The sequence below is a fragment of the Saccopteryx leptura genome, chromosome 3 (genome assembly GCF_036850995.1).
Source record: "Saccopteryx leptura isolate mSacLep1 chromosome 3, mSacLep1_pri_phased_curated, whole genome shotgun sequence".
Lineage (NCBI taxonomy): Eukaryota > Metazoa > Chordata > Mammalia > Chiroptera > Emballonuridae > Saccopteryx > Saccopteryx leptura.
This window is the reverse complement of record NC_089505.1, coordinates 140,423,735-140,439,734: the sequence shown is the minus strand read 5'-3', so window position 1 is coordinate 140,439,734 and position 16,000 is coordinate 140,423,735. Positions and strand designations below refer to the sequence as shown.

Genomic DNA, 16,000 nt, shown 5'->3' with positions numbered 1-16,000 from the left:
CAAGTCGCACCCACTGAGCGGAGGGCAATGCTCAAGCATCAGTGCAAAGCTGGCAAAGAGCACGAGCAGGGCTGGGCTGGGCCAGGAGGTAGGGGCGGCTTGAGTGCCACAAAGAAACATTTAATCTTTGTCTTCTTTGCCACCTCTCAGAGCTTTGTGAGTGAGCTTCCCATTTTTATTGGGGGAGATAGAACAAGATGGAAAAAGTTTCTGCTGTCTGAATTTTTGGGAGAGCAATGTGTACATGTGTATTTGCACAAAATAACTGTTGAGAAGTTCTTTGGTTTGCAAAGTGAGATAGATTTCCCTAAATTATGCTCCACCAACAAAAAGCAAATGATAACTGTGGTGCAAATGCCAGGAAGAATAACTGACTTTGCTTCTGAGAAGCAGGGTTAATGAGTTGAAGGAGAAAGGGAATATGGCACCTGTGTGGTAGCAGAAAGCACCATGCTATGGAATGTGACCTCCCAAGACACTCTGTAGTTCCAATTAAATTCTATAAAAACACAACATGCTTGGTGTGGGCAGATTTCTTGACAAAACTACTGAAGAGGTCACATTTGGGGTCAGAGATGACCCCAAACATAGGGCAGCTAATTCTGTTGGCTCTGCTTAAAAATATATCTCAAGTCTTCTAACTCTCAACAACTGTGCCACCACTAAACTTGTCAAGTTCCTGTCACTTCAGAAGACCATTGCAGTAGCCTCCTAACTAATCTCCTTAATTCTATAATTCTCTGTATGCAATGCAGTTTATTATCCTCATAGAATAATCTTGTAGAAATGTGGGTCTGGTTACATTAGCTCCCTGCTTAAAATGGTCCAATGACTTCCCAAAGTCCTTACAGCGCCTAAGGACTGTCTGTGACCTGGCTGCCAACCTCTTTCTTTCTCTTCTTCCTCACCTGGACTTCTTGCTGTTCATTGAAGTTGACAAACCCATTGCATTTTCAGAGCTCTTGTATTTGCTACACCCGAGTCTGGGTCATTAAGAATGGGTGAAGCAGAGATTCCGAGCCAGGTGGGTGAACTTCAGAGCCATTGCTCTTAACCACTGTCACTAGCCAACCTCATAGCATACATTACGCTATTTGATACTGTATTATTTATCTTTTTATTTTTTCCTCCCCACTTATATATAAACTTCCTAAAGGCAGTGACTTTGCCATGTCTATTATACAGCGCCTTATACTCAATTGGCACTTTATAAATATGTGTGGAAGAAACAAAGTCTTAGCTGACATCTGTGGTACTATGGCTGACACTTGATCCCTTGCTTAAGCCAGCAACCTTGGGCTCAAGCCAATGACCTTGGGGTCATGCTATGATCTGTTCAAGCCAGCACTCCGTGCACAAACTGGTGAGCCAGTGCTCAAGCTGGCAACCTCAGGGTTTCAAACCTGAATCCTCAGTGTTCCAGGTCAATGGTCTATCCACTGCACCACCACCTGATCAGGTGTCTTGAGGGATTTGATTGATGTGGGAGGTAACCAGGTTGGAGAATTCATGGCAAGGGATACAGGATGCACAAAACATATGTTTATATTATAAATGGGATTTGCCAGCCATCCTACCCCATCTTGGTTCACAGGTGTTAAGGCTCATATGATCATTAATTTGATCAGTGAGGAAGACATGGGGCTCAGAGAGGTAGTGATGGAATGGTGGGAAAAGGCCTGAGTTTATTATACCATTCTAACAGATTTATAGTTCCCATTTTACTGAAGCCCAGCGAGTAGGTGACATGTCTAAAATTGGGCAATTAGTAAATGGAAAAGTTAAAATTAGAACCTAGGCCACATGGCAAGGAACTCCACTCAATAAACCTTCTTTTTCTTGGACTCAATTAGGCTTTCTTCAGTGGAATGAGAATTACTATGACCCTTCCCCTCCACTTAATTATGTCAAAATTAGCCTGTGGGGATATATTAGGATAATGCCATCCTATATGTGAATACATGCTCACACACATGTATGTATTTCAACTCTGAAGGTTCCTGAGTCTATAAATCAGCCTTAAGCTCCTACGTAGTTTGTTAAGTGCTATCATCCTCAGGCTCGGCAAAAACGTCATAATAATTTCTGTTTCTGCAGGTTCTCACTGCCTCAGAAACACTGATGTGCGTTGCAGGTAGGAGGTGGTTATACTGGTGGCCAATGTTCTGGAGGCAGCTGATTAACTTTCTTTTGAACTGACCTTCATTGTGTGTTTCCTGAGAACAGAACTAGGTTTTAGCATTCTGGAAAGCAAGTGGTGAGCAACAGCAGCAGCTTGCATGCCCCTGGAGTGTAGAGCTCTGTCTTATTCATCTCTGATCCCTGTCTCTTCTCTGTATCGGAACCAGCGCCTGGCTATGGTGAGTGCACAATGTCTGCATACAGTTGCTGGGAAGGAAAGCTGCTGTGGTGTGAATGCTTGAATCACCCCAAAATTCATGTTGGAATCCTAACCCCCAAAGATGACATTAGGAGGTGGGACCTGTGGGAGAAGCTGGAGTCATGAGGGTGGAGCCCTCACAAATGGAGTTAATGGTCTTATAAATGAGAACTCAGATAGATCTCTAGTCCGTTCTACTATGGGAGGACACAGCAACAAGTCACCAGCTATGAACTAAGAAATGTGTCCTCCAAGAGTATGGTGGTTATGGCGGGTGGGGAGGGGAATGGAGGGGGTGGGAGGAGAGGAGGGGCACAAAGAAAACCAGATAGAAGGTGACGGAAGACTATATGACTTTGGGTGATGGATATGCAACATAATCAAATGTCAAAATAACCTGGAGATGTTTTCTCTGAACCTATGTACCCTAGTTGATTAATGTCACCCCATTAAAATTAATAAAAAAAGAAAGAAAGAAATGTGTCCTCATTAGAATGTGAACACATTGGACCCTGGCTGGTTGGCTCAGTGGTAAAGCGTCGGCCTGGCGTGCGGGGGACCCGGGTTCGATTCCCGGCCAGGGCACATAGGAGAAGCGCCCATTTGCTTCTCCACCCCACCCCCCCTTCTTCTCTGTCTCTCTCTTCCCCTCCCGCAGCCAAGGCTCCATTGGAGCAAAGATGGCCCGGGCGCTGGGGATGGCTCCTTGGCCTCTGCCCCAGGCGCTAGAGTGGCTCTGGTCGCAGCAGAGCTACGCCCCGGAGGGGCAGAGCGTCACCCCTGGTGGGCGTGCCGGGTGGATCCCGGTCGGGCGCATGCGGGAGTCTGTCTGACTGTCTCTTCCTGTTTCCAGCTTCAGAAAAATACAAAAAAAAAAAAAAAAAAAAAAAAAAGAATGTGAACACATTGATGCCTTAATCTCGGACATTCTGGTCTCTAGAACTGTGAGAGATAAATTTCAGTTGTTTTTCAGCTAGCTAGTCTGTGGTATGTTGTTACAGTAGCTCACATGGATTAAGACAAAAGCCTTAGTTACAAGCCCATTTCTCTCTTCTGGAACAGTGGTTCTCTACTCACAATTACACATTAGAATTACCTTGGAACAGTTTAAAATATCTGATTCTCAGGGCCCCACCGAAAAACAATTCAAACAAAAATGAAGTGAGGATGGAGCCCAAACATCCATATTTAAAAAAAGTTATCTTCCAGGTTATTCTCATTATGCAGCAAGGGTTAAAAACACTTCTCTAGGCCCTGGCCGGTTGGCTCAGTGGTAGAGCGTCGGCCTGGCGTGCAGGAGTCCCAGGTTTGATTCCCTGCCAGGGCACACAGGAGAAGCGCCCATCTGCTTCTCCACCCTCCCCCTCTCCTTCCTCTCTGTCTCTCTCTTCCCCTCCCGCAGCCAAAGCTCCATTGGAGCAAAGTTTGCCCGGGTGCTGAGGATGGTTCTGTGGCCTCGGCCTCAGGCGCTAGAATGGCTCTGATTGCAACAGAGCAATGCCCCAGATGGGCAGAGCATCGCCCCCTAGTGGGCATGCCGGGTGGATCCTGGTCGGGCGCATGCGGGAGTTTGTCTGACTGCCTCCCCATTTCCAACTTCGGAAAAATACAAAAAAACAAACAAACCAAAAAAACCCACACTTCTCTATAGAAGCAGACCTGCAAACATTTATGCTTATGTATAGCTGTAGATATGTTGTTAAAAGCCACACTTACGGCTTTTCTAACCAATTCATTTTTGTCCCTCAATCAGTAAGAGCTCATGGAAAGGGGGTTGGCAATCAGAAGTCAGGGGTGGTGGTAAAGTGCTATAAATATTAGTTCTGAAACCAGCAGGCAAGCTGGTTCTGCAATGTGGCCTCGCCTCCAATTGGCTTTATACAGAAATACTGTAATTTCAGTCTATTGTGTGAGTTCTTTTAGAGCAAACCCTCTTAGGGGTTCACAAACCACTACCCTGTCATTAAAACATCACAGGCCAGTCACTGATTCTTATTTGCAAACTTTGTCACCACACACACACACACACAAAACTTCTCAGGATAATTATTTTTTAAAGTTGACTTGAAGATTTCAACAAAATATTTAAGTATTTTGCTTGTAAGGTTCACATAGTTTTTCCCAGAAAGAAAAGCTTAGCCGTATGATTAACAGCAGACTCTGGGGACTGTACTTGGAGAACTCTTTGCACCTCAGATTTCTCATGTACCAAATGACCAGTGGGACCATCTGACTACAGTAGGCTAACGATCTGTGATTCTGTGGTTCACCTTTGAAAGGATCCAGCCAAGCTGGAGATTCCCTTTTTTTTATCTAGTAGATTAAAATCTTCAGAGTCATATGGTGGTTTTTGTTTTCCTTCACTGGCTCCCTGCTCGCACCACTGAGCTGAGTGAACTGTTGCTAAGAAAATGTGTAATGTCGCAAGCTCAGGGACTTTCTGGACACAAATTCTGAAACTTCAGTTTTGATAGTGGTGAGGCAAAGCGGTTGGTTTTCTTTGTGGGGTATGGTAGGAGAGAAGAGAAAAGAGATCTGCTTTAGATACGTCAGAGCTAACCCAAAATAATTGGGCTTACAGTCTAATCTAATCATGCTTTTGTTTATTCACTTCATAGAAAAGTCTCTTAAGAATGCATTTGAACACAATACATAATAATAATAATAATAGTACTAGAACATACATTGTGAGAAACTTTTGAAAACAATAAAAGGTCCACCTGAAATAATGCAGTGTTCATAGACAGACAAACCCATTGGTCATGCACATTGGTGCCATTTCCATAGCTCTGAGTCACAAAGCTGAACTGAAAGCATGAAGTATATTTTACAGACTGAGACTGAAGCCAGTAAGAGGCCGAACAAGTGTTATCAGAAGCTTCACATTTGCATAATTTACTACATCAGTTCACATTTTATTGTAAAATTCACATTGTTTTATTCTCTTTTGTAATTAATTGGAACATGACATCCCTGCTTAATGGCAGGCAGGAGGCTTTCTTTGCAAAGTCAGTAGCTCAGGAACACTCAGAAGGACCATCTGTGTGCAAATGTAGTGTTGTTGCTTTTTAAACTGAAACCACAATTATAATAGAACCCAGTTATAACCCAACTCATGTGTACACAGATTTGGATAGAACATGGGTGAAAACCACATCCTGTTGCCCCCTACCCCTATCAAGCTATACAAAAGAAAAAGTTCAGTATAAACTGTTTAGTATCTAATGTGAGAATCCTGTTTCCAAAACTGGTTTGTAAAAGGGTTGCGCAGTATTGGCAACTCAGACAGGGAAAAGGGCAGACCCTCTGAGTGAAAGCCCACTGATGTCCTCTCCGGTGAGGGGCCCGTATGTCTCTCTTAGCGATGTTCAGGTTATATAATACACCATACAAAACATTACAAGAGAAGTTGCAACTCTTAGGCAGAGTTTTCTACACAAATTTAACACCACCATTGGCAGGCAATGTTAGATATATAAATTAATAACTTACAAAAATTACATTATATACAATAAGTAATAAATACACCGCTATAAACAGAAATGGAGGTGTTAGTGCAGAAGGTAGTGCAAGAGAAAGACGGCAGCATTGAATGGAAAACGGCATAGTTGGGTGTGAGAGTGGTGAGAAGAGTGAGAGGACAGCACGGGGCCGTGCAGCTCCCGGGGGCACAGGGGTTCAGAACACAGCGGGACACACTGCTTTAAGCTGAATCTTATACAGACTGTGACTGTGAACAACACAACTTCCTCTTCCTATCTCTTAGTTTGTTCAAATTAATTCTGTTGACGGCAAAAATGTAAAATTCCAGAGGAGAAAAAAAATACTGTTCAAAGCAAGCAAACAGAGAGAAAGTCGTAAGGGCAACTGTGGAGCTGGAAGGGACAACAGGAGAAGGAAGTCGAATGTGGTGAGAAGTGTGTCTTTTCTATTTGCAAAGGTAACGGTAGTAAAGTGAAAGATATTGCCCAAGAAAGAAGGAAGACTTTTCTTTCCTTTTTTTTTCCCCCAGAAAGAGTCAAAAATGTTTGTATCAACCTTGAAAGCTTATCTGTGTAGAAGTTGATACTACACTGTAGGTATTCAACAGACATTTTTAAAGACGTGAAAATGTTTTACAAAAAAGGCACACAGGTTGGCAGACAAAGGGACAGGTGAGCAGGTTTATAAATGAACGGATTAATCAGTTCAGTCACTAGAGGGGACAGATTCCCAAAACTTAGTGCAGAAAAAAATCTCTCAGGTTTGTGTCTTCTATTTTCAAGCCATTTAGTCGTGATCTGAACTTGGCCTCCAGTACCACATAAAGCTTCAGCTCTCCACCAGGCTTGAGAGCAAGGCAAGTCAACTGTGGAGTTTCCTGAGCTGCTATTTGCTTCATGGTCTTTCACTCTGGCTCCAAACTCAAGTAACTGGAAAAGCCACATGGCCCTTGTCCTGTGCAGGCCTTGGCCCCCATGGCGGGCTGGCCCTACCATACAGCTGGCATGCTTGTCAAGGGTGGAATGTTCATCTCCACACAGAGAAGGAGATTAGGTGTCGATCGGGGACCTGTCTTCTGTACCAGTGACTACATCAGTTTCTCCCAGTGAATCCCTAGTTTCTGGGTCAATCACACAAACTGTCTTTGTGCTGCTGAAATAGCTATGTCCCTCTCCCTCTTTTTCAGGTCCTTCAGAATCCTCCTCTTCCAGGGTCAGTTCGAACTGAAACTTCTCCATCAGTCCCTGGCAGTCTCTGTTCTGCTCGTCCAGCGGTGGGGAGGGACTCTGGGGTATCATGCTCTGATACCAGTTCCTGTTATCTTCTAATGTATCCAGAATGTCCTGGGCATCAGGCTGTACCAGATCTGCCCAGGTTTCCCACAGTGGATGGACAATGTAGTCAATGAAACCAACCTGGAGAAAAATAAGGTTACACGCCTGTTATCGTGATTGACCCTTGAAAACCAAACAAGCTGTCCCAGTTTTTATGCAAAAGTAAAGCGACAACAACCCAAGAGAGATCCATAATAATGGATTCCATTATTTGAGCACATACTGTACGATATATCTTGGACGTAATATATGTTATCACTCTCAATCTTGCAAAGTAAATATTGTTATCCACTATTTACAAAGGAGGAAGCTGAGACTCCCTGAGATTAAATATCTTGACAGAGGCCGCAGAGCCGCGAGTGGCGCAGCTGGCACTCGGTCCGGCTTTGTCTGATTTCAAAGCCTGTGTTCGTCGCACGTCTCACTCTGACTGACGACTTTTCCCTTTCCGTGCGCCAGATAAGAAGTCTGGACGTAACCCTGGCTGGGAATGACTTTGTCACTACTTGGATTCTGTGAGTCATTCTCCGAAGAAGGAAGCCCCAGGTCCAATGGGCTCTGACTCAACATGCTTTCCCTGATAACTTGAAAATAGGCTGCTGTTCCAAAATGAAAGGGAGCCAGCCCCTGACTATTCTGAAACTTCTCGAGTTCCGTGGAATGCTTTTGGTTTGTAGATGAGTTTGGCAAAACATCTGAAGATACTTCAAGCTCCTAAACCAAAAAACGATCCCTTTTGTGGACACATCTGCAATTATAGGGCCCGCAGTCATTTCCAGCAGGGGAAAGAAGGGAAAATAAAAACAATGAAGCCATTCCTGTGCTGGTGTTCCTGTGAATGAATGTGAGGCTTATGGCTCTGCCATGGTTTACACAGGGGCTGTGCATCCTGCTTGAGCTGGCTCTGTGGCCATATGCTGACCTCCTCATTGTGAGACAAACAGGAAACAGTGGGAGTGGGGGCAGGTTGAGGGAAAGAATAAACAGAAGTGGGATGAGAGAATGGAATTCCCCTGTCATGGTCTCGGGACCTGGAGAGATGCTGGGTCGGGATTCAGGGGGAGATGAGCAAGGGCAATTTATATGAACCCATGGGATACTATGTAGCTACCTTTCCACACTCTTGGAAACTTTCTTTTATTAACATTCTTGTTGTACCCTGTTAAAGAATCTTAGTCACATGTGACTCTTTTACATCTCTCTGTTTATTTATCATCTACCTATCCTCTATTATCTATCTATCTATCAATCATCATCTGTCTTTTCTCTGGTGCTTCTGTAGTTTTAACAAACAGAATTCAACATGAAATATAGGGCACCTCTAATCTGCATTGGTTTTCAGAACCAGACTGCAGGTGATTCAGGTATTTCTCTTGCTTTCACCCACACCTTTTTTTTTTTAATCTCTTTTTCTTCTTTATGTGTGTTTAATGGATTTTAGTGACTATTTTCAAGGTGTTTTCCAGGGACCTGAAAAAAACAAGCTCAATCAGCTGAACACAATGCAGTCATTTCCTTTCTTCATTTGTTTTGCTTCTGCTAAATGCTCAGCATTTTTCAAAAGGTGGCCTCTAGTTTCTTACTTCCTGGTCCTGGGAAGAGAGAGCTCTACAGATCCTGAAAAGCATCTAACCAAGGGCTTGATTGCCAGACTACACAGAGAAGGGACACTGGAGCGCATCTGTGGAAACACCAGGGTGGACCATGGTGTCAGGGCCCAAGAGAGACCTGTTCACAGTGATGGAGTGAATAGCTTTGGGTGGAGGGTGGCTGAGTCACTGAAGAGCTGGTGAAATGGACCAAGAGGACAGTTTTTTTTCACCTGATACACTGGGGAAATACATGTTGTGTCTGTCTCGCAAGGCTGTGTGGAGGTTCAAATTTCAAATAGGATAATGTATGAAAAAATACGTGGAAAACTTCAGAGACACTAGCTAAATGAAAAACATCACTGTATTAATTATTCCCACTAATTAATTAACTACTGTCTTGTTCTAAGTAAGGCTTTAAGGCAGCGATTTTCAACTCATGTGCCACAGAACATTTAAAACATGCAATAACTGCCTAGTCCTGGGCACTGGCCTCTTTTCCCTTAGATTGTTAAATTAAAAAAATGACAACCGCAAGCCCGACAGCTGCTGTCCGGTGTGAATGAATCAAAATTATACCTATTTTTTTGTCAGATCAGCAAAAATATATATATTTTTGGTGTGCCACAAAATTTTACTAATTAGTTTATGTATGCCATGAGATAAAAAGGGTTGAAAATCACTGCATTAGGGGTATTTAAATTGTCCCTAAATTAATGTTATCATGCATTTTTAAAGCATATTTTTAGGTTTTAAACTCACAGATTTTAAACTCATATGATTGGGTTTTTTTAAAAAGAAGCAACAAAACAATAACTGCAAAGGAACTGTACATTACAGGTGTATGTAAACTTAGGGATAGCAGGTAGTGAGGAAGGAGGATAAATACAAACAAAAATACTCTGAAGGCTTGTGTGATAAAGACCCTGCACATCCTACAGACTCATTCTCAGTCCTGACCACCCGGCTCAGGCCATTTGTTGTCCTGAATAGAAATAACATTGCCCCAGGCCCTAAACCTTTGTAGGGATAATTGCACTTGTTGGCACTACATTCTCTGCAGCTAGAGGCCTCTGGGGCATTTCTGAATGCCCCTGCCTCCTGTATATTGTCTGCAGTCCTCAGCCCACAGGGAATTTGTAACTTTGGATACAATCAGAAAATGACAGCATATTCTCAGAGTGTAGATGTAATCTTGGAGGAGGACACAGGACGGAGCATGGACTATGAGATAGAAGAGAGATGTAGGAATGAGATGTACTTCCTCTGAAGATGGGGGCAGTGTGCTTGATTATGAAGCCAGCACAGATGGGGTGCAGGGAGCAAAAGTAAGAGATCCTGGGTAGAGAGAGAGCTGGGAGAAATCTGTATGGATGAGTGAAGGAGGCTGTAGTGTTCACGTTCATCGCTGGATGCGTTAAGGTCATAGAGAGCTAGCTAAACTGTTGAAGGCTACATAGTTCAAACTTCACTGTATAAAATCGAGTGTAATGAAGAAGGCAAATGAGTCGTCAGTATAATGTGAAACTAAATGGGTAGTTGCTCCTTTATAATTTCATACATATATTCTATTAAAAGAAAAGAACTAGGCCCTGGCCAGTTGGCTCAGTGGTAGAGCGTCGGCCTGGCGTGCAGAGGTCCCGGGTTCGATTCCCGGCCAGGGCACACAGGAGAAGCACCCATCTGCTTCTCCATCCCTCCCCCTCTCCTTCCTCTCTGTCTCTCTTCCCCTCCCGCAGCCGAGGATCCATTGGAGCAAAAGATGGCCCGGGCTCTGGGGATGGCTCCTTGGCCTCTGCCCCAGGCGCTAGAGTGGCTCTGGTTGCAACAGAGCGAGGCCCGGAGGGGCAGAGCATCGCCCCCTGGTGGGCAGAGCGTCGCCCCCTGGTGGGCGTACCGGGTGGATCCTGGTCGGGCGCATGCGGGAGTCTGTCTCACTGTTTCTCCCCGTTTCCAGCTTCAGAAAAATACAAAAAAAAAAAAAAAAGAACTAAACAGAACCCTCCAGTTCCACCACCAGCAAAGCTCACAAATACTTTGAAAACCTTCGGTTAGATACCTGGGATTTTTCCACAGAAGCCGTGTGCTTGTCACACATTGGGCTAATCTCCATTCCCCTCTCCCGCTCTTTGTCTCCCTGCTGGAAAAATTCCTCCATGATGCGGTCTGTCCATTGCCGATACAATTCCAAGGACTTGGTGGGGTTGCTCAGGTCTGCACAGTGTACCATGTTGCGAAGGACCTGAAATCATCAAGTTTTGGAAATCCCATAAAATAAGGTATAAATACTACCAGAACATCTCATCCCTCTTGTACTAGTACACTTGGTACCAAACCCAAGAACATTTTAGTTACATTATAATTATAATGTGTGCACCAAAAAAGCAGACTCACAATGGTGCTGGTCAGAGTTGGTTATTTACCAGTATAGGAGTCCCAAAAGGGAAAATGTGTGTCTTTTTAAATTGATGGTCATTGGATATAAAAACTGGAAAGGACATTAGAGGTCACATATTGCCATCATTTCCTTTCCTCACTTTGGAAAAAAATGCTAAGAATTACTCAAAGTCGATCTCTTCACATTTTCCACTTGTCCAAAGAGGAGACCAGCTGATAGTAATTTGTATAACCAAAACAGACTTCACAAACTGCAAGTCAATGGTATTTAAATCCAAACATAAGCTTTAGGGACCAGCAGTCACGTACACTCTATTACAGATAGATCTTGCCATTTATTTTTAGAACTAAGCAATTCCATAATTGGGGTTATGTTTTTCCTCGTAAATTAGAGAATAAGCTGTAATGTTTTCTTTAGTTATTTCTAAGTTTGCTTACTTTGTTCTTAAAATAAGCCCAAAGTTATAGTAATAACCTGGGACATGCAACTAACTTAAGTTTCTTTTCATTTTATTTAAATTGTTGTTTGGTTTGGCTTTGTGTCAGATCAAAGACTTTTATAAAATACCTGTATACGATCAGTGTAGTTGTCCAGCAGAAGGACTCCTGAGCTTGTAACTTTCTTTGTTTCTACCATTGTCTTCAGGTCTGCCAGCAGGCTCATATGCTTGGACATATCAGTTGCTAACACCTTGGGCAAAAACAAAACAAAAATATTCAATGAACTCAAGTTTGTCAGTGAGAATGTGATTTTTCCTCCTGCAACAGTAAGAGGAAGAGAGGCACACAGAGAGGCTGCAGCCTTACCATATCGATAACCATTTTCCTGAGTGTCTGACGCTGCTTCTTGGTGAGATTCTGAAAGATGTCACAGTGCTCTTCTTGCAGCAGTTTGAAACCCACAGCCAGATGGTGGTTTTCCAACACAGATTCGTCATTGTACATCAAAGCAAGTTCTGAATCTAATAAACAAGAAAAAAATGACTTAATAAAAAGGGGTATAATTCAAAAGTTGGCATCAGCTTAATGTGAAATCTGATCTAGTTCTAGTCAAATAGTTTTAAGAACCAAGGTCCACATGTCATGTCCCCTCAGAGGAAGTCTCCCTCTACAAAGGAATGCAGTAAGTTTCTAAGCAAAATGTGGATATTAGTATATAAACTTCTTCTGTTTAAAATTAATGGTATTTTAAAATCCTTTTTCTCTTTTTTCACATTATAAAGAATTTGACATTAGGTACAAGCATTCTCCAGCTGCTAAATCCTATTTTTATCTCAGATTGTAATTTCCTTTATGTCTTCACACATTTTGTGCTTTAGAATAGAAAAAAACTGAGAATACCACTAAGCTTGATCAGATGTATTAGGATTTTCAAACTTACTGACTTTTTTATATGCTTGCCAGCTTTGTGAATTGCAAGTTTTGGATTTTCGGAGAAGATAATGGTGTGAATGTAAAATTTCATTTTATTCAAATAATGTAGCTTTTTAAAGCATTCCATAAACATGGTAACAAAACAATAATACTTTTTAGAACAATCTTAATGTCAAATTTTCTGCTATCTGGGTTTATACATCAAAGATCGCAACATCTGGATATATAAACTACGGCTTCCAGACTGCCTTTCACACAGAAAAGTCAGACATCTTTCATTAGGCAGAGCCCTGGTCTGCAAATGAGAGTATGGTCATCAAACTCATGAAGTCATATTTTCTTTTAATCAAGAATAATGGCCAAGCGATGGCAATATGTCACTAATTGCAGGTGCTATTACTCACACACCATTGCTTTCACTGTGTGTTTGGAGTTATATCCTCAGAAAAGGTAATGGGATATATAGTCATTTCAGCACTCTTGCCCTGCTCACCCCTTGTGGTCAAAGATACAGAGCTGTAAAATGGCTTTATATGTTGTAATGTTGTAGTGGCTGTAACAGAATGACCTTTTTTTTCTCTGTGAAGGTAAATGGCCTATACATGGATTGATTTATGACTCCACACTAGGTCAGCTGATATAAACCGACACAGACAAGTAGTTGCCCAAAGTTTATGTTCTTTCACCATAAGGACTAGGTAAAAAACAAGGTACCTGACACCTAGATGACTCAGCTATTCTGATGATAAAGTATGACAAGGAGTCTGTTATGGTGAGTAGCTCAAACATTTCTATGAAACTATTAGCATTTGATGTTAATCCTGAAAACAGGAAACCAATATTCTCACAAAAAAATTAGATTTTTGGCATTTAGAAATAGTGCGTTAACTGAGAGAATTTATGAATTTTCATGAGCATATATACTAAACATTCTGAGCATGACAAAAGCTTTGAGGATGGCTGAGGATCCCAAGGCTGGACCAGCTGTGAAAGTCAATCCTCCCTACTACAGACTAATCCATAATCAAACTTATGCAGTTGGAAGAGAGTTTGTGGGGATGAATTTTGGAAACTCATTCCAGTGCTTTTTCTCTGAATCTTATTTCTGTTTAGGGGTTTCCAGGCTCAGATCTAATATTTGAGCCGCTTCCTCAGCAGAGAGGGACATTAGTGGGTCACCGTGCCCTGTGTGAGAGCCTTGCATAATACTGAAACTCATTATCACATTGTTCCCAATTCTTTCCTTGTGCTTACTGGATAATTCCACATCTGTTACTCTTTTCTCACATACCGTATTTTCCAAACATTGAGTACTTTTTATGGCTCCCCTCTGACCCCATGCAAGTTCTCCATGCAGCTCAAAAATTATATTGCCCCACTGGACACAGTATCCAGGAAAGGTCTGACCAGTGTGAGTGGAATGGAAGGATTACCTCATTATCACTTTTATTATTGTCTATAACAAAAACATTAGGAGGAAAAAAAAATTAAGCAGTGACTCATACAATTATCTCAAATGACTGTTCTAGTGGTGAACTCACTTGTGTTGATGAGAAACTGGTTGGATACTCCAGGATGATCAACGTCATGGATAGCAGCTGCAAATATGGCAGCCAGGATTTCCAAATCTGTGAATACAGCCTGCAGAGCAAAATGAACACATTCAACTCCCTGTTCCATCTGCCAATCCTGTTTATTCACTTTCATGTTAGAGTATCCCATTTCGTTCTTGTTGGGAGGAGGACTGTTTGTTGATTTTTATAGGGTATCATAAGTATTTTTAATTAAATGTAGATTCCATCCATCCCCATAAGGTTTCACGTGAAAGGAGGGGCGGCTGGAGACCACGCCCACAGGCTGAGACCCGGGAAGGCCTCCGTACAATGCTGGTTGTGAATGATCAGCTGGTACCCGCTGTGTTTTTCTTGGCTAAGTGGTATGGCAAAATGGTGCTTATATAACACAAGCACACACAAGTTAAAGAAACTAATCAGACCATCTGTGCTCTGAGATAGTTTTCAGGCTGCATAACTTCGAGAACAAAGGCCAAATTCCAGACTCATAAAACTGGCAGTCAATTATTTCCCACAACTAAATTTGCAGTGTGGTCAGAAGATTTCATATATTCATTCGTCCATTCATTTAGTGCCTATCCACTAAATGCTTACTAGGGGCAAGATTTAAGAACAATTCTAAGAAGTGAAACCCAGTGCCCCACTGCTCAATTCCTGCATGCCATGTCATGAAGCCTGTGCCCTCACTGGTACACGATGATTTAAATTTCATCTTTATATAAGTATATATTCCTTCTGGCAAAAATGTATTTTTCTGGCTGATAAACAGTGTTGGTCTATTCTGACATTTACACAGAATATTTCCTTCAGGGAAATAGAAGAGCCTTAATTCTATCTCACTTACACAAGTCTTCCTGGATTTCTTCTCTTAAAAAATATGAAACCCAAGCAATAGAATTATGATCTATTTAATCTTTCTTCACCTTCCAAATTTACCTTCAACGGTGAGGTTGGGTTAAGGTTGGCCAGTCCCTCCCTGCACTGAGCTGCTCACTTTGGACACACTGACCACTACTGCCACATGTCAAGGAGGACATGGTCTGCCGGGCACAGTGCTGCTAATATCAGTACAAACAAATGCATTAATCTGGTGGGGAAGGAGTCACAGTCACCTCTCAGCAAGATGTCTATCAATTTTCAATTCTAGATTTTTAGTTACTTTTTCTTCAGCCCATAGAATCAGTATTATGAATTCATAGGAAAATAAGTCTATGGATGCTTATTTTTAACAGGAACTAGACAGAAAACTTTATATTATGTTTCTGTGCTATACCTCACAATGCCTGGGATGGTGTGAGCAGTTCAGATCAGAACATGCATATTGAGGATATAACATATACCAGTCACTGAACTAAACACATATTAGATACAAGAGATACAATGAAAAATAAAGTATCCTGTTAATTGCTTGATAATTAAACAATTTTTCAATTGCAAGGGGTGTAAAAGGGAGGTTTCTTTGATATGAGTAACCCAAATGATAAGTATTATACATAATCAAGAACCAGTTCAAGAATATGCAGTCATCTAATGATATTATTTCTGCAAATATATTACATATTGTATGGCACTTTTTGAAGAGGATGGGCAGGTATGCAAAAGAGATCATAACTACTCACATCCAATGCTGGTGTGGAAAGAAGAACATGGGTCGACTGGGCGACATCAGCAGCATGTAGGCTGTTATGATATGCCACATCAGAATGGTAATGGTCTTCTAAAGTCATCATGTAGGTTACAAATGTATCAGAAGAGATTTTGAATGTCTTTAGGAGGTCTCTCTCCTATATCGTAAAATGGATTAGAAAATAAACAAGTGGATATCCAGAAATGAAGAAAAACCAAATCAGAAAAGTAAACTGAGATAGA

The 16,000-nt window shown here is 42.0% G+C and overlaps 1 protein-coding gene across 7 annotated transcripts in view; it reads right to left on the bottom strand.

The window, feature by feature from the left end:
- Positions 1–4,966: 4,966 nt before the first annotated feature.
- Positions 4,967–16,000, bottom strand: part of PDE4B (phosphodiesterase 4B) — a 523,623-nt gene continuing 512,589 nt past the window's right edge. For all 7 annotated transcript variants that reach the window (XM_066376496.1, XM_066376497.1, XM_066376499.1 and 4 more), the window contains 6 exons: positions 15,751–15,915; positions 14,099–14,198; positions 11,991–12,145; positions 11,752–11,874; positions 10,846–11,028; positions 4,967–7,278 (listed from right to left, as the gene is read on the bottom strand). In XM_066376496.1, coding sequence (XP_066232593.1) covers positions 6,913–7,278; positions 10,846–11,028; positions 11,752–11,874; positions 11,991–12,145; positions 14,099–14,198; positions 15,751–15,915 — 1,092 coding nt within the window. In that variant the 3' untranslated portion in view covers positions 4,967–6,912. The remainder of the gene's footprint in view (positions 7,279–10,845; positions 11,029–11,751; positions 11,875–11,990; positions 12,146–14,098; positions 14,199–15,750; positions 15,916–16,000) is intronic.